This window comes from Sinohyriopsis cumingii, chromosome 18 (assembly GCF_028554795.1).
Source record: "Sinohyriopsis cumingii isolate HCF-2022 chromosome 18, ASM2855479v2, whole genome shotgun sequence".
Classification (NCBI taxonomy): domain Eukaryota; kingdom Metazoa; phylum Mollusca; class Bivalvia; order Unionida; family Unionidae; genus Sinohyriopsis; species Sinohyriopsis cumingii.
The window spans coordinates 99,926,388-99,949,880 of record NC_142978.1 but is presented as its reverse complement, the minus strand read 5'-3'; the positions used below and the strand labels follow the sequence as shown (position 1 = coordinate 99,949,880).

Here is a 23,493-nt window from a genome sequence, read left to right as displayed (position 1 = left end):
GACCAACCAGAACATCATAAAAAGCCTTCTGTTGACAAGGCAATGTTGATATGACTTTTCATCGAGGACTATTAGCAATAACAAGATTTTCAAGATAACTGCTGTGGTGACCATATTATATGTCAGTTCAGCACCATTTTCATTTGGAACTGAGCAGACATCATAAAACATCTTTTCATGAAAACCCAATGATGATAGGACCATCTACTCAAGAGGAGTTTTCAAGACTGCTACTGTGATGATCTGACCGCTCCACTGGCCTAGTGGTTAGAGTGTCTGCCTCGGATGCAGGTCGTGGGTTTGAAACCAAGGATTAGTCAAACCAAAGACTTATAAGAAATGGTACTAACAGCTGCCTTGCTGGGTGCTCAGCATTACAAGGTTAGTGTTAGGACTGGTCGGCCTGGTGTCAGGATGTGACTGGGTGGGACATCATGCTACATGTCTGCGGCATGATACACCAGTGCTAGACATCACTATAAACTGCCACACTACAGACATTGTAACAATATGAATGAAAATTTGCTAAAGTTAAGTTAAAAATCCAAATCACACACAAAAACACACACTCACACACACTGTGATGGTTATAATGGCTGTCTGAGTGGCACCATTTTCAATGAAGACTAATTAGACTTCTTTACAAATCTGGTTAAAACCCAGCATCACTGACTTTCCATTCTGAAGAATTCGAGTTTTCAAAGATTTCAAAATGTCTACCATGATGGTTATTCTGTTCGTTAGACTGTTTTTATTTAGGACCATCAAACATAAAAAGTCTTTTAGTGAAAACTCATCAAGACATGATCATCCATTCAGGAGAAGCAGCAAAAACAAGATTTTCAAATTGGTCATTGTGGCCAGCTGTACTGCATATGTGAGTGGCACCAAAATACTTTTAGAACCAACTAGACCTTAGTATGAATGTGTATGTAAAATTTCATGGCAATCTTCCAAGTAGATGTACACAGTAATAATCCTCAACTAAGATCACCAATTATGCTAAAAGGTGTTCTGAATGAGGAGGCTGTCTATTTAAAAGGTGTTCTGAATGAGGAGGCTGTCTACTTAAAAGGAGTTCTGAATGAGGAGGCTGTCTATTTACAAGAATAAACTGTTACAAAAAAAGATGTCTGCTGATGTAGAAGTCTCCCTGAAAGTACTTGGTAAGTAGCACTCTCAAATTATATACTATTTATGACAGTGCCCTATGGTGTGGTACTCCTAATTTACACAGTATTTATAACAGTGTTCTAAGGAGTTGTACTCTCAATTTATATATACTTATGCTACACTTTAATTCCTTTTTCTTTTTTTTCAAAGTGGAAAATTATAAGAACAAAATGGCACCTCTATCAAACTTGCCTAAGAATCATTTACCATACTTCTCTGAAATATCTTTACTGTTTGAGAGTTATGATCTGGAAACAAAAATATAGCAACAGTTATACATGCCCCTTCATCCAACCCCCACCTCTTGCATGCAATATACAGAGAAGGATAGAGAAAAACCCAAGATGGAGTACTGTACATCATCCAGTGGGCCAAAATGTCTGATAGGAGACAGAATGATCTGTCAAAGACTTCAGATATGTGAAGTTCACAAGGAAATTATAAATAATCCTAAATATTACCAATTTCTGAAATCTACAGAAAGAAAAAACTTTTGAAGTAAAATGTGAATATTGTCTCTTATAAGATCAAAGAAAAAGTGGATGGACCGAAAAACAGAAAATACAGAAAATGAAGAACTGTGAACAACAAATGGCACATCAGACAACTAGTCACCAAGTTCTGCAGATACTTTGAATGAAGGCTTTCCTCTGGAAACAAATGTGTGGACAATGTATGGATGCACAGACAGAAACATGGACATACACAGAGAAAATATTGAAAATGAAGAACCGTGAACAGCAAAAGGCACATTGAAACCATCTGTCCAATAAGTGTACCAGGTTTGTTGTTTTTTTCTTTTCAGGGATACTTTCTTTTCAAGTTGTGCTCTGGAAAGGTTTACATAAAGACAGACATCGCAATAGTTATATCCCACACCCAACTCACAGACATGGGGTTGGGTGGCATGCAGAAACAAGATATAAAACAGATGGGAATGACCATTTAATTGAATGCATAATTTCAGAGTTGCTCAGAAAAATAGAAGCGAACAACTGTATGGAAAGGGAAAATAAAAACCACTCATGCTCACATGCAAAAAATTTCAGACATCAAAAGATTAAATTGGGATTTTAATATTTCAAAGTAATGCTTTATTTAATTCACTGAACATCAAAGTATGTGGCAGCAAAATCCAGTGGAACTTTCTGAAGACCAAAGAGACAGCATGTGCCTCCATTTGAAAAAGAACCACATAAATTTCATTTTCAACAATTTTCTATGCCCTCATACTACAGAGATAATAGTTGCATTGGTGGATTTATGAATGTTAATAATGGTTAAAATGCTACCAATATCTTTTTTGCTGACTACTTCAATTATGACTAAATTAGTAATAAACAATGTTAGTTCTCATATCTTCCAATAATAGGTCATACATATAGAATGTCTGCACCTGTTACTGCAGAGAATCAACCAACTCATGATTTTGATTTATTCCTGATCTTAAACAGTACATTTTGAACTTGCAGAAGAAACAATTAACACACAAAATAACATAAATTTTGACTCTACTACAAAAGTACATGGAATCAAGAATAATAAAAGAATCATGCAGAATATGGTTGTGTATGGCAACGGGTGCAGACCCTCTACATTGCAATGAAGACATCCTTTCAAACAGTATTTTTACTGCTCTGTTCAGATACTCACAACAATGCAGGCTGAGTGAGAAAGACTGGTTGATGGAGAACTGTGGGCAGTGAAGTTTTGGAGGAACACTGCCCGCCAGACTGATTATGGTGGAGACAACGCTGGATTCCGCTGCTGCGAGATGACATACCCTTCTCATGCCTCTTACTACAAAAAAATAAACACCAACAAAGGGACCAACAAATATAGCACAACACCAATTACAGTGAACCCTCATTATAAAGCATCTAAATATACTGCAGGCCCTCAAATGACATTACATAGGTATGGTCCTGGAATACATAAAAATTTACATTTGTCGTCACTAATAATTTACCATATTTTCATGGATTTTGTGGTTTCTACAAGCAACAGATTTCAACAAACAATTATCTATCTGTGGAGATAACAGGACACCCTTCCCAATCCATACATTAAGGTACAAATGTAAATTGCAAGAATTTAGTCTTTACATTTATTTAGTTCTTGGCTGATGACCACCAATAACCAATACTGTGTAACATACAAACCATTATATATATATATATATATATATATATATATCTTTATCAAACATTCAAAACAGATATCTGCCAGCTATCTCACAGCCAACAACATTCTTTTGGACTGTATACTCTTTCTGATCTGGCTTGCTAAATTTTGAGATTAAAAAGTATGTTTTTATTCGTGGTTTTGAAAAAAAATCTGGCAAAAGTTTCAACATGCTTTCGTTCCAGTGTGTACATTTTTCTATTTCTAACAGCAAAGTAAACAGCAATACAGTTGGTAGATAGTCTCAAAAAAAACATTATTTTAATGTCTGACTGAACTTACTGTGCAAATGTCTGCAAGATGGTTGACATGTATGTATAGTATTTTGCCATCTCAGTTCAACTAGTGTGTAAAAATTGCAAAGAACTGAAAATGTGCCTGGTGAGTGGGCAGCCTAAGCCAATGGGGCAATGCCCTGGTAGGAGGCCCAGAAAGTCAACACCTCCTGCCACATCCAAAATTTAATTACTTAGTTTTGTTTTCAAATAAATAAAATGCTATCTCCTAATAGTTTCAATACAATGCTTTCCACAAAATGTGACAAACGGACATACAAATCTTAATACATCAATGAATATTTAATGCTTAATTAAATTTCTTAAATAGAAAAGAGTTTGCTATCTGATGAACTAAGGGATTACAAGGTTTAAAAAAAGATATTAGCAATGTTTTTCATCAATATCAACCCTATACTCATCACTGCAATAAAAATAATATTCCAAACAATGCAAATTCTATTCTATTGGTCATAAAGATACATTCTATGAAAAACCAATCCAAATTAACATCTTGTCCCAAAACATAACATTTCAAACAATTTAATATTCAGAAGCCAATAAATTCTATGACAGTTTCTTGACTAAACAGATTCAAATTTCCAACCATTAATTTACTTCTCTATCTATTCCAATCACCAAAAAATCTTGATTTCAGCATCCATAATTGCTACATTTCTGTATTTCTTAACCACAAAATCCTTCTGTGACCATTTTCAAACAGAACAAATACTGTCTAGTACACTCTGCATTTATACCAATGAAAACCTATGACAGTGAGTATTTGATGATAAAATGACCAATCAGATATCAAATTACATCAGCAAAACTAGGCTTTCAGGCTACTATACAGTGAATTTTTTAACACTGGCTCATGTGCTTTCTAATTAGTGTGCTAGTGTGCCAGACTTGTGAGTGGAATATGCAGAGGCACCTATGAAAATTTGGAGTGTGAAGAAAAAAAATGTGTAAATTAAAAGTTCTAATTAAGATTTTTCTCAAAATGTGGAATTCTCATATCAATGCTAAGCATGATTTCAGCATAGCATTATACAAATGCAGAAAATTTGAAAAGAAGAATTATTATTGTATTTCTATTTTAGTAGATTACACTGACAGACAGGATAGTGTATTTATGATGGACCAGTAACTTTTTAAGTAACAGCTTTGAGTGACTTGCAAAATTAAAAAAAATTATGTTGAATCCTCTTATAATAACTTTATTTACCTGAAAATATTGTAGAATGCTATATCTTGCCTGTGTATGGTGCTATGATGATAAAGTCACCATGCAATGCAGTAAAGATTAAAATCCTAGCACCAGATCAATATTTTAGAGACAAAGTAATAACAAACAAAAGTTTTACTCGAACAGTGCTGCAACTAACATAAAAGTTATGAGATTTCACAAACTTTATCCCAGAATAGTTCACTGTTGTTGTGGGTTTGATGCCCTTTTTCAGCATTTGATAATATGGTGGCCAGTATATCTAGTGTAGGAAGAAACCAAGAAAACTCTGGTGAAGAACCACCATTCATGGGAAGCTACAGCCAAGCTTTCTTACATACCCATATTTACTGAGTTCAAGACTCGAACCCATGTGGACTGGGGATGTCAGTAATCTGTACTGGCGAGCACCTTAGACCACTTGGCCATCTAGGGCCCGTACAGATTGCTAATGCTGCAAGCACCAAAGTTTTGCTATCTGCTAAATGCAGGTGAGGCAAAAATAACCTAGTAATACATAGCCTTGCCTGTAATGGGATGCACTAATAAGACCCTTGAACAGCCTTATGATGAGGGATCACTGTCTTGCTAGCGCAAGCCATCTTGCCTGGGTGCTCCAGCTCTCAACAAATTTGGACCAACCTGAATCAATCCACCATGTGATCATATTGTCTAATGATGCCACGTAATCATATCAATCACCATTATTTTATTAGCAAAACATATCTGTATACAATTTTAAATGTTCCATCAAATATTTTCTTTGCTGTATTGGCAATTTAAAGGGACTTTTTCACACACACACATATATATAAGACTTTTCAGAAATACACAGAAATCAATCTTATATAGTATATCATGCTCTTTTACTTTAAAATAGTAGCACGTTTTCAATGTCATGGCATTCCCCCCACCTCTATTTAGCCATGAAACCTCACCACCAAACTGCCATTCCAGCTCTAGCCACTACCAGTGACCCAGAGGTCCGGTATTAATAGAAGATAGTATGTGTTCTTGTGCAACAAATACATCTGATGTAGAAAGTTTGAGAATTTTTTTTATATACAAATATCACTAATTACAACAAAAAAAAACTTTGGACACCCACCCCACCCCACCCCACCCCTGACTGATGCCCTGAAAATCACAGTCACCAGATGGGAAACCTAGGTACCAAGTTTGGTGAATTTTACTGCCTGAAAGTGGTTTTTGGGTTCAATTGTGTATCCTGCAGTTAACTTTCCCACCATGTGATATGAAACAGTCGACCAAAATAAAACCCTGCCAAGCCATGATATTCACCCAGTGCTGGTACCTTGCATATTCCATTTAGAATGTCTGACATGGATTTTATCATCCGGGTATAATCCTTATCACCTGCTTTCATTTTGATACTTTTCTTGAAATTTCTCAGGGCACTAAGCTGATATGATTTCCGAATGATCAATATTCAATGGCCTCGATGAAACAAGAAAGGTACACTTTCACAAAATTATTATAATGAGACAAATTAGTACATATATTATAACTGACCTAAAAATCAGACATAATAATTTGAGGTTTAAAATGGAAATGATTCCACCAAAATCAGAATGAATGGCATCTTTGCATGTGAATGTATAGGTCATGATATCACCTTCCTAATCATGGGGAGAACAAATTATCTGAGTACAATTTTCTGAGCAGGATGACAGCATGTTGCTATAAAATTCTGTATTTTACAATGAAAATTTGGTTGCCTTCTAATAAAACTGGTTAACAGTGTAAGGAGAACATTCTTTAATGGTTATTTCCAAGATTCTTATGTAAAAGGAAAATTTGAAGAAGGAATCCTTTCAATTAGGAATACTGGAATCATAAGTGAAGGAGTCCCTCTAATTAGGAAAATTGGAATCATATTGGAAGGAGTCCACTGAATTAGAAAAATTGGAATCATATTGGAAGGAGTCTACTTAATTAGGAAAATTGAAATATGTGAACCAGTCCTCAAATCTGGAAAACTGGAATCTTATGTGAAGGAGTCCCTCGGATTAGGAAAACTGGAATCATGTAAAGGAGTCCCTCTAATTAGGAAAACTGGAATCATGTGGGAGGTATTCCCTCAAATTAGAAAAATTGGAATCATATGTGAAGGAGTCCTCTACTTAGGCAAATTGGAATCATATGTGAAGGAGTCCCTCGAATTAACAATGATTGGAATCATATGGGAAGGAGTCCCTATAATTAGGAATATTCGAATCAAATGTGAAGGAGTCCCTCTAATTAGGAAAACTGGAATCATGTGGAAAGGACTCCCTATAATTAGGAATATTGGAATCATATGTGAAGGAGTTTTTCTAATTATGAAAATTGGAATCATATGTGTGGAATCATGTGAAGAGGCCTTCTGATCAGGAAAACTGGAATCATGTGAAGGAGACCATATAATTAGAAATATTGGAATCATATGTGAATGAGTCCTTCTAATTAGGAAAATAAGAATCATAAGTGAAGGGGTCACATGTGAAGGAGACTTCTACTTAGGCAAATTGGAATCATATGTGAAGGAGTCCCTCGAGTTAAGAAAATTGGAATCATATGGGAAGGAGTCCCTATAATTAGGAATATTCAAATCATATGTGAAGGAGTCCCTCTAATTGGTAAAATTGAAATCATGTGGGAAGGAGTCCCTATAAATAGGAATATTGGAATCATGTGAAGGAGTTGTTCTAATTAGGAAAACTGGAATCATATATGTGGAATCACATGAAGGAGTCCTTCTAATTAGGAAAACTGGAATCATGTGAAGGAGTCCCTATAATTAGGAATATTGGAATCATATGTGAATGAGTCCCTCTAATTAGATACAACATATTGTCATTTGTTCTTTCACTTTAAGTATCTTTATGATGATTTGCTAAGCTTGGCTTCAACATCTCTTACTCAAATCTACCTTAAAGATAATCTATATTAAGCAATCAATTGTCCTAAACAGCCACATTCAAGCCCCAATGAGATAACTTCTGAACCTGTCCTAAGAACACCTGCGTTAAGAGGAGACTTTTTCACTTACCAGAGGTAGCTACTTAACACAGGTTACAGTTTTGATACTGCATAGTGCACTGGCAGATCAGGGTCTATGTTGTTTGTTCTACTGATTAGTTCTAACAAACTGCACAGACTCATATCTGCTGCCACATTACCTAGGTTTGCAATTTGATGTTGGACTCAGTTTGTAAGTATATACAGTATTTTAACTAATATACAGTATTGAATTTATTAAGAGTAAAGAGAGCTTGGCACCCAGTGCATGAGGAGACACCAATGAACATCAATTACAAAATTAATATGCACAAATAAAACAAATATGCAAAATTTAAAATAAATAAAAAAGCAAATCTTTGCACACAAACTGTGATGCATAAAAACCTAGGAACATCTGCAAATAAAGGAGACTTCACTCTGAAAATTCTTTCAACCATACATTGTAGTAATTGCAGATCTGCAGTATTGTTTTAGTTGTTTTTTTAATCATTACCAGCAATGACCTGATTTAGTGAAGTTTGACTTATTTTGAATCAGCAGAAGTACAAAGCACTGGTAGAACCTGTGAGTTCCAATTCTTGAAAATTCCTCATTTTCTTAACACTCTTTACTATCAAATGTCAATCAAGCTCATCAGTGACTCCAGCAGAATTATGAATTTGATAGTTGTAATTAGTAAGCTTTGTGTGAGTGATTTCATAGTTTGTCAAAGCTCACTGTCACGGAACTGTGATACAAAAACAATCTTCAATAAAATAACATGTACAAATTCATATAATGTAATAATTTGGTCATTTTTGTTCAATTTTGATGAAAATTTAAATTTATACTAATGTTGCCTACCAAGTGAGAAAAAAATTTGATTTAACTATGTTATTAAGCTATTAAGCAGAAGCCTAATGAATACTTTAATTATCAAGTCTGTTGTTCTTATCTCAAAATGATGCAACATTAACTAGTAAGCTGCATGATATTACAACTCAAATTCTCCACACATGATAACAAATACAGTTTCAAAGTTGGAAACCAAATATTTTGTTAAATCAGCACTTCAACACTGTGCTCTATAAAAAAATATTAACATTATTATTGCTGGAAATTAAGTTTCTCAGAGAATACTTACCTGATCACAATAACATTAGGGATATAAGCCATCTACCGCCAGAATCCAGCCCTAATAAAACAACGAAAATTTGTAATTCTTCTTTTCTATCTCATACATAGGGCAGTAGCTCTTGCATGTTACCTCCCATTGCCACCTCCAGGTGCTCCAAGTTTTTAAGAACAATATATCAAAAAGGATGCTCACAAGGCAGAGTGATTGGGAGGGTATTATCAGAGAAAAATAACCTACTTAAAATTTGCTTTCTCCTTCAAAAATGTTTACCTATCACATTAATGTTTCAATAATATGTATCGGGGGGAATGCAGAGCATCCTACCTTGGTTATCATTCTCCCTTATCTGGACAATAAACCACTTTCCTACTTCAAGCAACATATCATATGGTCATGTGAACCGTGACTGTTCTATCAGGTTGAATGCTTCTTACCTTATAAATTCATTGGTGAATCCAACAAAGCTAAAAGCCTGTCTTGTTTAAATTGAGCCCCAGTCAGGGAAACCACCAGATTCAGTTTTTATCTCTGTGAAGATAAATCCCCAAGATAAAAACTCAAGAAGGCTGATGCTGCATGCCTGCCAACAGCTTCCATGATGCCTTGGATCAAATGTTACACTTGAATGCCAGGTTCATTGAGATCACTCTAATTTCATGAGCTGAAATTCTCATCAGTTGACCCTTATCTTTTGAGATGTCAGAGTACACCACGCATACAAGCCACTTGAGCCACAAAGATCATGCTTGGGAAATGATGTCCTGCTTTCTTGCCTTTCATGGGGAGAAAAAGTCCTTTGCACATGCCATATCTTGTCTCCATATGCTTCAAGTAGTGCTTGAGGGAACCAACCTGATCTTGCATGGCCACTGCTCTTGCCTTGAACCAACCTGATCTTGCATGGCAACTGCTCTTGCCTAAAACCAACCTGATCTTGCATGGCCACTGCTCTTGCCTTGAACCAACCTGATCTTGCATGGCCACTGCTCTTGCCTATCTACATGAGAGGGAGCATATGGCTCTCTAATTTTTCTGAATTCCAGGAGAGATTCCAGTCTGGATTCAGTGTGAGGGATTTTGGCCTCTTCAAATCAAAACTGGCTACTAGGTCTTTTTCATGATTGATATATCTTCTATGCATCAGATTATCATGGAGCAGCAGCACTGGATGGTTCCCACTTTTTCTCCTTGTAGAACCAAAGAAACGAGCAGCCTAGTTGAGCAATTGAGGCACTGAAAGAGACTATATTACTGACTTGACAATAGTCATGGAAAACACTTTTTTCTTTTAAATGCATTCTCTCACTGAAATACCAGTCCTGTTGGAATCAACTGTACGAGTTCAACAAGCTGTGGGACACAGACATGAAGGAGACTTAGATGACATAGGTTATAACCTCCATACCCAGGTAGACAAAACACTGGGATGGTGCTGGTTGGACTTGTTAAATTCACTAGAAAACTGAGATGATTCAAAATGGACAGGAAATCTCTTTCTCCCAAGGAGAACAGAACTTACTGTATGTTTTTGGAGTAGATTGTCTTGATACACCACCACTGCTATAGAGAAGGTAGACTGGAACAGGGTGATGACATAATCCATAATTTGGAAAAGACTTTGGAGTTCATGTTTAGACTGAACAGAAGAACTTGTTGTTGTTGTAGGGTTTAACGCCATTTTTCAGCACACAATAGGCTATACATGGCGGCCAGTATTCATGGTGGAGGAAGAACCCGGGAAAACCACAGGAAGAACCACCGACCCACGAGAAGCTACTGGCAAGCTTTCTCACATACTCACATTAGCCGAATCTGAGACTTGAACCCACGCAGACAGAGGTGAGATGGCAGTGAGCCGTAATGGAGAGCGCTTTAGACCACTCAGCCACTCGGGGCCCCTGAAAAGAGGAACTCTAAACTGATCAACTTTGCCAGAGTAAATTTTCATGATGCGGGGTGAGAAGGCATCTAGACTGATGATTTACTTGTATCTTTGGATGGAGAGATGTACAGTTCTCTATCTTGAACCTAGGTGGCAGAATGAATTATGAACAGCAACTTGCCTTTGGTTTTTGGTATGCAACAGCCATGAACAGAACCCAGAGATTGTGGGTTTGTACAACAGTCTGATCATGCAGACACTTCGCATGAATAAATATGTGCAGTTTAAAGCGTCTGACATGCTGCTGTAAAGTTAGTCTGGTTCTCTGACCAATTTCACTACTTCAAATATGAAACCCGGATCCAAATCAAACACGGATGAACAAATTTTCTGGGTTTTTCGGCGATGATCATTTTTCTGTAGTTTCTACTTGTATGCCAAAAGTCTGTAAGGGTAAATTTCATAAGACTTACGACAAAATCGTAAGAGTTGGCAGGTCTGCATTTGCTGTGGCAATGATGATGCAATACCATCATCTATATTTAATTCACAGCCAATACCTGTGGGTAAGCAGTGAATAAAGGAGAAGCCATCACCACCAGCTAATAATGTCATACCAGTATGGATGGCTGATCACAGGCCATGCGGAAGGCAGGCCAGTTGTACAAAGGACATAACTGAATGGACAGAGCTGTCACTAAAATACCCATCATAATGTGCCCAGAGAGTCTTATGCCAAGTGAGATAGACAGATCATTAAGACCTCTGTAATTGTAGAGATATTAAGCCACAGACCTGGTGAGATGGACAGATCTATCATTAAGACCTCTGTAATTGTAGAGATATTAAGCCACAGACCTGGCAGGATGATCCCTGTAATTGTAACTGTATGTAGCTGTAAGCATGTTAGGAGGGAAAATCTATCATCATGACATCAGCAATTTTAGAGATAAAAAGCCACAGACCTGGCAGGATGATCCCTGTAATTGTATGTAGCCGTAGGCATGTTAGTAGGGAAAGTCTATCATCATGACATCCACAATTTTAGAGATAAAAAGCCACAGACCTGCCGAGATGGATGAATCTATCACTAAGATTCCCATAAATGTAATTGCATGTAGCCATTGGTATGTTAGGATGGACAAGTCTATCATTAATTTTAAAGAGATGAAGCCATTGATCTGGCAAGATGGATGGATCTAACACTATGATTCCTGTAATTGTAACTGTATGTAGTCAAAGACATGAATGGATGGAAAATCTATCACTAAGATTTTCATAATGTTGAACGATGAAGCAAAGGGCTGGCAATATGGACAGATCTTTCAGTAAGATCCCCTGATTGAGACAGCTGGATGGCAGGCTCAACTGGTTGGATGATTGTGGATGTCAATACAGCTGTTGCGGAAAAGCTGGATGACTGACTGGATAATCATGGATGGCAATACAGCAGTAAAGGAAAGATCCATTGGATCCATTAAAAACCTGAAGCCCCCAGACTTACAAGCCTGAAAGTCATTCTTGGACATGCCATCTTGGCTGCCTAAAATTGCATCCTCATCCTCCTTCTTTGCCCTGGCTGACCTTTACAAAACTGTGGTATATATGCTCTCGAACCATATAGCTCACACACTACATGGTACTGACAACGAACATTTTACACATGCATGGCACAACATACATGTGTCTTCTTTAGCCTTGAACTTGCTGCAATTATTACAATTCATAGATAGGTTTCCCTGAAACAAGATACCAAAACAAGTCATCAAAAAGTAACAATGCAGTATGTTAATAAGCTGCTAAAACAACACACATTAAGGGGCAAGCTAGTAATAGGTAGGGGCAAGCAAGTAATAGGAAGTGTGCACAAAACCATTAATAACAACAGGCATCAACAATAGCATTGTATACTATGTGTTAAAAAAAAATGCCATGTCCAAGAAAGTGTAAACATTTCACAAATTATTCATAAACTTATTACAAAAAATATTTACCACCTGTACAGGAATGAATATTAATCAAAATCAATCCAAAATCCTATATGGACAGTTTGAATTTAAAACAAATTTGGCTTTTGATTCATGGTATGTGTCATATACAATTTTGTTGTATAGAAGTGAAGCTTAAAAACTGGCAATATAAGGTGGTGGCAAGGAGAGGAAATGGGCAAGAGTTAATCCCTCTGTATATATGAGTGAGACAAGAAAGACAAATTTTTATCACTTTAGTAGGACTGGATCTGGTTGGTAGCAGGCTTATATCCCTAATGTTAATATGATCAGGGAAGGTATCTGAATGAGACATACAGCAACTGTTACTCCATTAAGAATACATGTAAATGCTGACAAAAATACCCAAAACAAAATGAAAAAAGCTAGGTAACAAACTAACAAACAGGTCCAGGTCATTTGAAAACCACTATCTAACATAAAATTAATGGCAAAAAGTCAATGACTCCGAATGAGTCTACATAACCAGGCTCTGACCAACAATATTTACATAAACATGTAATAATACCAATATCAACATATGACCTACCTGGACATGCTACAAAAGTCACCCTGGATGTTGACTTGATGGGAATTACCCATGATCCAATCAGTCAAATACTCTACCAACTTGTTGCGGAACTTCATCTCTTGACGGAATGTAAGGTCATCACGTCTAAGCATCATCTGATGACAAGGAAATGGGGATTCATTTATCCTTATCGAAAATTTATTCACACTGAAATTGTATACCAACTTTCTTATATGTCTTAATACTGTTACTCAATTTTAAAGCACATGTCCACCATACAACTACAACAGGGATATGTGCCTACATTCATTATATTCCTCACGACGGTTTAGGTATTTTCTTGATTTAAATTCACTAAACTCACATCTGGGTCCAGTCATTTGTGTTCAGCTGCACATGACTTGGCAAATAAAAAAAGACTGACCAATATAACCAGCTCATATGACCTTCAATTTCAACTGACAAAAGGGTCTAGTCTAACATTAAAATTAAAAAAACAGTATTGTAACAGTCTTACGTATGATGCACACAAGAAGTTGCATCCAGATCATGTAACATGATGCAAGGTAACATTTTTTTTGCAAGTGGACCTGATCCTCAAAAATATTCCACTAGTATGTACAGATCATTCAGGTCAATCTATACTGACAACACTGAAGACATGTTGGTCATAATAATTTCTGCAAATTTAAAGAAAAGTTGGAAGTCTGTAAAAGTGCTGGAACACTGTATCACTTTCAAAGGTAAAAATGTAACTCTGCACTCAAAAATCTTCAGTAGAGACTAGGTTGGCACAAGTACCCTGCCATTTATAAAATTCACACCAAATCTAGAAATCTCTCACACCCTTAAAGAATTCACCCCAAAAATAAGAATTTCCCATACCCTTAAACAATTAACTCCAAACCTAGAAATCTGTCATTCCCTAAAGGAACCCACCCCAAACCTATGTCCACGGACAGACCTGCCTACCTTAGGAAGACCGTCTCAGTGAGGCAGTTGATTTTTTTCCATAAGCTTGACCAGTTTTCAGTAAGGTGTAACAAAATATCATATACTGCTATTGTAAAGTTGGAAAACATTATTTGAAAAGTCAGAATTCAAAACATACAACGATGGCAAACATTATGTTCAATCGAAAAGTTTGTAAATTACATGTCGACCTTATATACATCTAGTACAGTTGCATAAACTTCAGTTCCAAACCCTATGCAACTCAATGACTTAATGGCTTGTTGCTATCTCTTAACTTGACATAATTCTTGGAATCTTTTTACCATTTCACATGAGAGCGGTAATTATATCTCCTGCCACGACACACTCAAATTAACATGTGATGTCCAATAAGCGTAATTGTGTCCCTTCCTGTTTTTCTTCACAAGACTCTGAATACTCCTTTTTATTCTTCTGTAATGATTTTTAACACTTTTAAAGAGGCTTATTTTCCCTTTCATCTTCAACATGCATCACTTGCTGGATGGCATATTTATAAAAATTATATAGATGGTTTGCATTAAAAAAATCTGTGCAGTTTAAAGCATCTGAGGTACTACTGTAAAGTTAGCCTGGTTCCCTAACTCCACTAAATCTAACATGAAATCCAGATCCAAATCAAACAAGGACAAACCAGTTATCAAGATTTTACCACAAAAATCATATTTCTGTAGTTTTTACTTTTATTCCAAAAGTCTGTATTTGAAGAGTAATTTTCCTAAAACTTATGGAAAAACCAAGGTTGGCAGGTCTGCATAGAACATGAATTCCCACTGACCTTACAGCAAAAATGTTAGGACTGACCAAAAGGTAAATGGATGGACAAGGGCAACAATATATGTGCCCTTTCTATATCCCTACAATGGCAAAACCTAAACAAATGCAAGTGCAAATTAATCTGCACAGTCTGGCAAAAATAATTTCTTGGAAACTTCTTCAGAAAGCTCTTATTCCATACTGACAACACATGGTTAATGTGCAGAATTTATTTGGTCTATGCCATTTAAACTGAAAAAATTTAATAAAACATTATGAATACAAATTACTTACTGCTTCAACCAGCTGACACAATTTGATTTTAATCTGTATGGCATGGACTGTTGAATCCAAATGTCGAACATATCTGGAAAAATTTAAATATTAATGGCTTACATGTATACAAGTCAACATATATTGCTCACATCTGAGTGTTTTAGTTTAAGTTTGAGATCAGATACATACTGCTAATTACTGTTAACAAATAATGAGTGGGTACTTCTAAATCCTTCAATCATTTGTATCCCAAACCAGGCCACTCTGACCAATAGTTCAAGCTTCTGTGCCTTTAGCAAATGTTTTAAAAAAAGTTTCAATTCTCAGCATCAATTAATGGTAAGTTTATAAATAGTACCATACAGCATTTACCACAAGAAGGTCACATGACTTAAATTTAAGATCTCAGTGACATGATTTTAACTAGCCCTGCTACAAGTGGGGACATCTGCATTATAAATAGACTTTTTTAACAAAAGTCCCTCAAAGGGACTGGTGTTCTACTGGCCAAAGAGAATTTCTAGGAATTCAAAACAAGACCATACCTTCCTTTTAACTGCTTAGTGTTAAAACCAATTCTGATATTCTCCAGCAATAAAAAGATTTTTAAATTAGCTGCTGTGGGTGTGGGATTGGCCCCATTTTCATTTAGGGTCAAGAAGACACCTTCCTGTGGAAACCTGATGTAGATATGACTTTCTCTTTTGGATAAGTAACAATAACAAGATTGTTAAGATGGCTACCAAGGTGGCCATATTGGATATCAGACTGGCACCATTTCCATCAAATCGACTGGACATAAGAATTATTATGTTGAAAGCACAATAAGAAGATTTTCAAGATGACCACTGCAATGGCAATACTGCATGTGGCATTAAAATTTCCAAGATGGTCACTGTGGTGTCCATTTTGGACATCATGTGCACTATTTTCATTTCTTTCTAATCAGACCTCATAATAACTGTTCTGGTGAAAACCCAATGTGAATATCACTTTCCATTCAGGAGATCATTGGATGTCAGAGCAACACCATTTTATTTAGATCATGGTATGAATGTCTATGTAAAGTTTCATCGCAATCATCCAGGTTGTTTAGGACAAGTAGTGAAAACAAAACTTGCATCAATGCATGGATGGACAGATCATAGGCACTTCTGGTCTATGGTCAGTAGCACGAAAAATTCTTTAAATGCATCAAAATCAAATGAATACATATATACAGGAAGTAGCTGTTACTTGAAAAAAAATAAGCACAAACAGTACAACCTAAATAACATCAAATTTGTAAATGCAACAATAGTCTGTTATAATCAATGTCTTGAAGAAGTTACCTGACAACAGCTAACATGAGGGACTCTATACTGGTGACTCCCAGGTGTTCACATGCTTGGTCAGGTTTCATCTCCAAAATGTTCTTCATTATAAATATTGCATTTTCTATGAACTGGGTGTTCAGATCTGTCACTATCACCTGCAATTACAATAACAAAATTAACAAACTGGGTGTTCAGATCTGTCACTATCACCTGCAATTACAATAACAAAATTAACCAATACTGAAGAGGCAATTCCATTTCAAAAGACAATGCTAAAAATGGGAATCAGGTTCTAGGAGACGACACTTTTCAATGATCCTAAAGCATATTTAAAGTAAAACAAAGTAAGTTACCCCTCAAATGAATCTTGTGATGAAATCAAACCAACACAAAAAGCAGGTATAGCTTATCAATTAAACTGAAAACAAGAGCCCTTCAAACTGACTGAATCTCTACCGGTAAAAAGAATTTCAGGAATGCAAGACAAAACCAATTATTCCTTTTAACTTTCGAGTTTTTATACCATCTTACATATTCTACAGTGATAATAAGATTTTCAAATTAGCTGCTGTGCTACACACAATGAATGTCAACTTGGCACCATTTACATCTGGGAAAAAGTAGACATCATTAGATGTCTTCCTATGCAAACCCTCATGTCAAAATGATCAGTCGGAGAAGTGTCAACAATAATTGTATGACATTCATTTTTGCAGACAAACAGAATGTACAACTGGCACCATTTTCATTTAGGACTTGATGAAAACCCCATGTCATAATGATCAGTTGGAGTAACATCAACAAGAATTTTAATACATACATCATGGCAGCCATATAGGATGTTTAACTGGTACCCTTTTCATTTAGTATTTGGTGAAAACCCATGTCATAATAATCATCCATTCAGTGGGAATAGTGGCAACAAGATTTTGAAGACAGCTGTGGAAGCCATATTGGATGTAGGATTGGCACCAATCTATACAGAACCAACTAGGCATCTAATAAGTCTCTTGGCGAAAACCCCATGTTGATATAGCCATCCATTGGAAAGGAGTAGAGATAACAAGATTTTCAAGATGGTTGTCATGGTAGCCATACTGGACATCTAATACCAGCACCATTTTCATTTAAGACTAAGTGAACATCATGTCTACTGGCGAAAGCCCGAAGACAATACAACTTTCCTTTCAAGAAGAGCTGTGATAGCAAGATTTTCAATATGATTGCCATGACAATCCATTCAGGGAGAAAACAATAACAAGATTTTCAATATGACTGCCATGACAATCCATTCAGGGAGATAACAATAACAAGATTTTCAATATGACTGCCATGACCATCTATTCAGGGAGATAACAAGATTTTCAATATGACTGCCATGACCATCCATTTAGGGAGAAAACAATAACAAGATTTTCAATATGACTGCCATGACCATCCATTCAGGGAGATAACAAGATTTTCAAGATGACTGCCATGACCATCCATTCAGGTAGATAACAATAACAAGATTTTCAATATGACTGCCAAGACCATCCATTCAGGAGAAGCAGTAATAACAAGATTTTAAAGATGGTGGCCATAATGGAGATCCAATTGGCACCATTTTCATTTAGAAGCAACTGGATATCACACAAGGACTTTCAGTGAAAACCTCTTGTTGATATGACCATCCATTCAGGGAGATAACAAGATTTTCAAGATATCTGCCAAAGTGGCAATATTAGAGATGAGATCGGCCCCATTTTCATTTAAGACTAGCTACACATCACAATAAATATTTTACTGAAAATCGCATTTTGATAAATACATCGAGTCTGGAGGAATAGTAATAACAAAATTTTCCAGGTGGATTGTGGAGGCCATATTGGATGTCCAAGTGGTACCATTTTCATTTCAGACCCGCTAGACCATGAGATGTAAAGTTTCAAGGTAATCCTCCAATTAGCTGAGGAGGAGTAATGATAACAAATTTGTGCTAATGGATGGATGGACAGATGATATTATGACTCTATGGTATTGAAATAAGTAATAGAAAAGTGTGAGAAGCAACAAGCTTTGTAAAAATTCAACAAACAATTTATTTCCCTAGAATACAAAATGAAAATGTAAAAAAAAGAACTTACAACATTGCGAATTAAATCCCAAATAATCCTAGAATTTACAGACACAAGTCCTAATGATTAAAGTTCTGAATAAACTTTAGTGGAAATCTTAATTAAATCAAATGCTGGAAGTGTTGATTTGCCTGTGGTGGCCTGCATAGTGGTGATGTGCCAAGAGTCTTTTGTTTTATCACAATAATACAATCCTTATTTGAAATTTCATAATAAATTCAAGTTTCTATTTCCAAAAATGTTATTTCTGATGAGCACTTTGTATTTACAGTAAATAAATAATCTGAATAAATAAAATTTCAGCCAGAATGAACAACTATAAAAAAAAAAACAATAATTTAATTGATATTCTGCTCAGATCTTAAAGCACAAATGAATAATTTCTTGAAAAACAAGATTATGTAATCCTCTACTTGACCTCAGGTCACAGTCAGCATTTTTATTTTCAAAAAACTATTACCTAATGGAAAATGACCTCCTAGAAGGTTCCCAGTACTTACAAAAATAAAATCTTAGTTGTAATTGGAATATACAATTTGGTAAACAATGTCCTTGACTCAGGCCAAGATAATAATCCTAATAGTTAACTCATACTCATATGAATCTATCTGCCATGTATTAGTTGTTCACAGATTTAAAAAAATATCAATGACTCAGGTCAAGTAGAAAATGAACGTGATTTTGGACAAGCCCAACATAAAATTTTCCACAAAACATAATGAAATTAAAAAAATTAAAAAATAAATAAAAATCTAACTAACAAGCAATGCAAATTAAACATACATAACAATGATGGACAACAAACAATCCCATAAGCTCTTCTGGTCTATGGCCAGTAAACCTAGTAAAAAAAAGTTATTCGAATTTGAATAAGAGAACCAAAAACAGCAGATGGCAAACTGTCAACAGAAATAATCAGCAAACAATGACATCAATGAGTACCAAATATTTTACCCAACTGTACACATCCAATGTGTAGAAAATCAAACAGCTCCAAAGCTGTGTGCCTTGATATCACTCAAACCCAACCCAACCCACCCACAAATTCTGCACTGAGGTTGCAACTGTCACTATGGAAAGGCCATACCAACGTGTGACGAGCCTAGCATAGAATACAGATCAGCCTCTCATTTATAAAATAAACAAGGAAAGCCAGCATGAAAAATCCAATACATACTAGTATTAAAGTACAAAAGTACTACATTTGAATCCCCATGGGCATAATGAATAGTTAGCACAATATCAGGATGCATTTATCTTCCCAATGAGCTATGTGTTGTGTAAACAAAAATACTTAAATGGACTAACCTGTCCTGATAGATCGAAGAATTTATCCACACAGACTTTGATTTGGTCAAACAATATTGGAAACAGTGCAGAGTTCAACTCGTGTCCCACCAACTCCTTCACATGTTTTTGGATCTGGGCACCAAACTTTTCATTCTGACAGATCAGCAGTTTCAGAAGATTGCTGATGAACCTGGTTAAAACATTCAATTCCAAGTGTAACACAATTTCTTAATTATACTAATTTTTCTTGAAATCAAAATTATATAACCCATATAAGAAACAGTTTTTATTGCAGTTCATTAAAATAATTTTCATCCAATAGTTAGGTTACATTGATTTAATATGACTAGGGCATACTAAAATGAAAACTTTTAGTAATGGGTGCATTGCAAAGGGCCCTGCTCTATAAAATTTAGTCATCAGAGCCATGAACAAAGGAACTGGTATCGGGAAACCAAAGTTTGGCATTCAGGGGCCATAATTCCTCTAAATGACAATATGGAGTAATGGAGCTAAATTCACTGAAAGTGTCATCAGTAAATGTAATGCAGCATGCCAAATTTTATTGAAATTCAATGCTCAAGTCTGAGGGATTGACAATTAGGGACCAAAACTTTATGAAAAATCTGTTACTTTTAACAATGTTGTATAATGCTATATGTCCAACTCATTCAATGTGTTCTTAATATTATTGTAAGATGCAAAAGTATTTGGGAGTAAATATGGCCACCTCCCATTATAGATGACTCAAATTCAAATCCATTATTTTTTTCTTTTTAATGTGCAAATTTGCTCTGAATTTGGTAGGAGAATTATGTTACCGTTTTTCTTTTCTATGCAAATAATAACAAAACAGTAAACTGCTGACACTGCATGGAATCCAGTAAGAAATTTGCTATTTCAATCTGTTACACAGTACATCTTTCTAGCCAATATGTTTGAGCACAAAATAAAAGGAAAATTTGCTTACTATGAGTGAATAACATATATTTCATTTCATGTGTGAAAAACTTGAGTATTTTCACTCATGATTTCACCACTTGTCAAAATACTGAGTTTCTCATCCACTTCATGAAATATATTCATTATTCACTCCTTTCAAGCCAACATCCTCTACTTATTTGCTCTGCAATGAATAAAGTGTAGTTTATCTTGACACCATTTCATATAAATGAGACTTTATTTGTTCTGCAATGAATAAAGTGTAGTTTGTCTTGACACCATTTCATATAAATATGAGACTTTATTTGCTCTGCAATGAATAAAGTGTAGTTTATCTTGACACCATTTCATATAAATATGAGACTTTATTTGCTCTGCAATGAATAAACTGTAGTTTGTCTTGACACCATTTCATATAAATATGAGACTTTATTTGCTCTGCAATGAATAAAGTGTAGTTTATCTTGACACCATTTCAAATAAATATGAGACTTTATTTGCTCTGCAATGAATAAAGTGTAGTTTATCTTGACACCATTTCATACAAATATGAGACTTTGTTTGCTCTGCAATGAATAAAGTGTAGTTTGTCTTAAAAAGAAAGCATTAATAATTGCAATGAATGTCCAAAATACATTCTTCCTTTATGAAAACTGCTATGTAAGCAATGTTTAAAAAGTGTTGAGAAAAAAATGTTTGTATGATAAATAAATTGTAGAGAAAAGATATATGCATGAATAATTTTCCACAAAAATCTAAATATTTAAGTCAAAAAGTAAAATATTTGTTATAGACCACCCCTTCTGCACTGGGAAAGTGACCTTATTACATGCTGTATAAAAAGAAATATGAACAAATTGCTGGCAAAATACCTGTTCTTTAACATAACAATGGGCTTAAAATCAAACGCTATTCATCAATGCATATCTGGCATTCACCATGAAACACCACATTTTAGTCTCATAGTTCCATTATTTATTTGCCTCGCAGTGGCAGTGGTAGTCTCTATGCAATATTATGTGTTCATTTGTGGTCAGAGAATGCAACAGAAAAGAATGCAGTTAAATAATGCTGATTAGGAAAATACTTAAATTAATAAAATTTAGGCCTCTCATTTCACGTACAATCCAATCATTTCAGGACAGGTATCTGCAGACATGTGATTTCAACTTGCACAAATTTCGTATTAACACTATTACGTATGAATTTTTTTTATACATTTAATATCTTTAGTGATTACTAAAGATTAGAGCTGTTCCATTTAAACATACATGGTACCAAGGGAAGGCAGTTTTAAAAAAATATATGCCAGGCTACTTTGATGTCACAGAGTTCGTACTAAAATGATAAAAAAATTCTAATTTGCATCTATGGGTGAGTACCCCACTTTAAAAGTGCCTTCCCTGGGTCCCATGTATGTTTTAATGGAACAGCCCTTAATGAAATTAGTTGTCTAAAGCATGAAAATTAGGATTCATCAATGTCTAAAATAAATGTTATTAAAGTTAATTGAATTACACATATTTCAATGAAAATTCAAGGCCGTAAAACCAAAAATTCAGTTATGTAATTTCAAGTTATAAAACCACTCTTGCGAACACAACTGTCGCTTAAGTCAAGGGTCATCTCTACTGTTTTGCAGTCTAGTTGAATGGAAAGTTTTTACACACTGTATGGGCTGAGCTATACTGCAGGTGACACTGCTACTGCACTGTGTGTATTGCATGGCTTAAATCTACTGGACAATTCAGTTAGGGTTTTATACAATAGGCATTTTTAAATTTAATTATTGGAAGGGAATAATTTTTGGAGTCCATAATTTTCCGATAACTTAGCATGTAACTGGACAGTACTAGGAGTCAGTTGTAGGGAATAATTTCAGAAGTCCTTAATTTTATCAAAATTATGGTGTAATTGGACTGTGCTGTACTGGGAGTCAGTTGTAGGAAATAATTTTGAAAGTCCTTAATTTTCCCATAACTTATGGTATAACCGGACCGTACTGTACTGGGAGTCATTTGTAGGAAGTAATTTCAAAAGTCCATAATTTTCCCATAACTTACGGTGTAACTGAACTGTACTGTACTGTACTGGGAGTCAGTTGTAGGAAATAATTTCAAAAGTCCATAATTTTCCCATAATTTATGGTGGAACTGGGCATAAGGGAATAATTTATTATTCCAAAGTCAATATTTTTCCTATAACTTGCTGTGTAAATGAGCAGTACTGGGAGCCAATTGTAGGAAATAATTTATTATTCCAAAGTCAACAATTTTCCTATAACTTACCGTATTTACCGTATATGTTGGGACACCGTATTTGTTGGGTCATCATAAATTAATTTTAAAAGTAATTTTTTTGTGCACTGTATGTTCTGGGACATGTCGTTTTTCTCGAGTC

At 35.3% G+C, this 23,493-nt stretch overlaps 1 protein-coding gene across 5 annotated transcripts in view; it reads right to left on the bottom strand.

Annotated features, from left to right (window-relative positions):
• Positions 1–23,493, bottom strand: part of LOC149777584 (neurofibromin-like) — a 295,420-nt gene that overhangs the window by 157,014 nt on the left and 114,913 nt on the right. For all 5 annotated transcript variants that reach the window (XR_016416190.1, XM_089942205.1, XM_089942202.1 and 2 more), the window contains exons 23-27: positions 20,170–20,341; positions 16,760–16,899; positions 15,447–15,519; positions 13,422–13,558; positions 2,827–2,973 (exon numbers count right to left, since the gene is read on the bottom strand). Coding sequence is in view for 4 of the 5 variants with exons in the window: in XM_089942205.1 (XP_089798331.1) it covers positions 2,827–2,973; positions 13,422–13,558; positions 15,447–15,519; positions 16,760–16,899; positions 20,170–20,341 (669 nt within the window). In the remaining variant the exon portion in view is untranslated. The remainder of the gene's footprint in view (positions 1–2,826; positions 2,974–13,421; positions 13,559–15,446; positions 15,520–16,759; positions 16,900–20,169; positions 20,342–23,493) is intronic.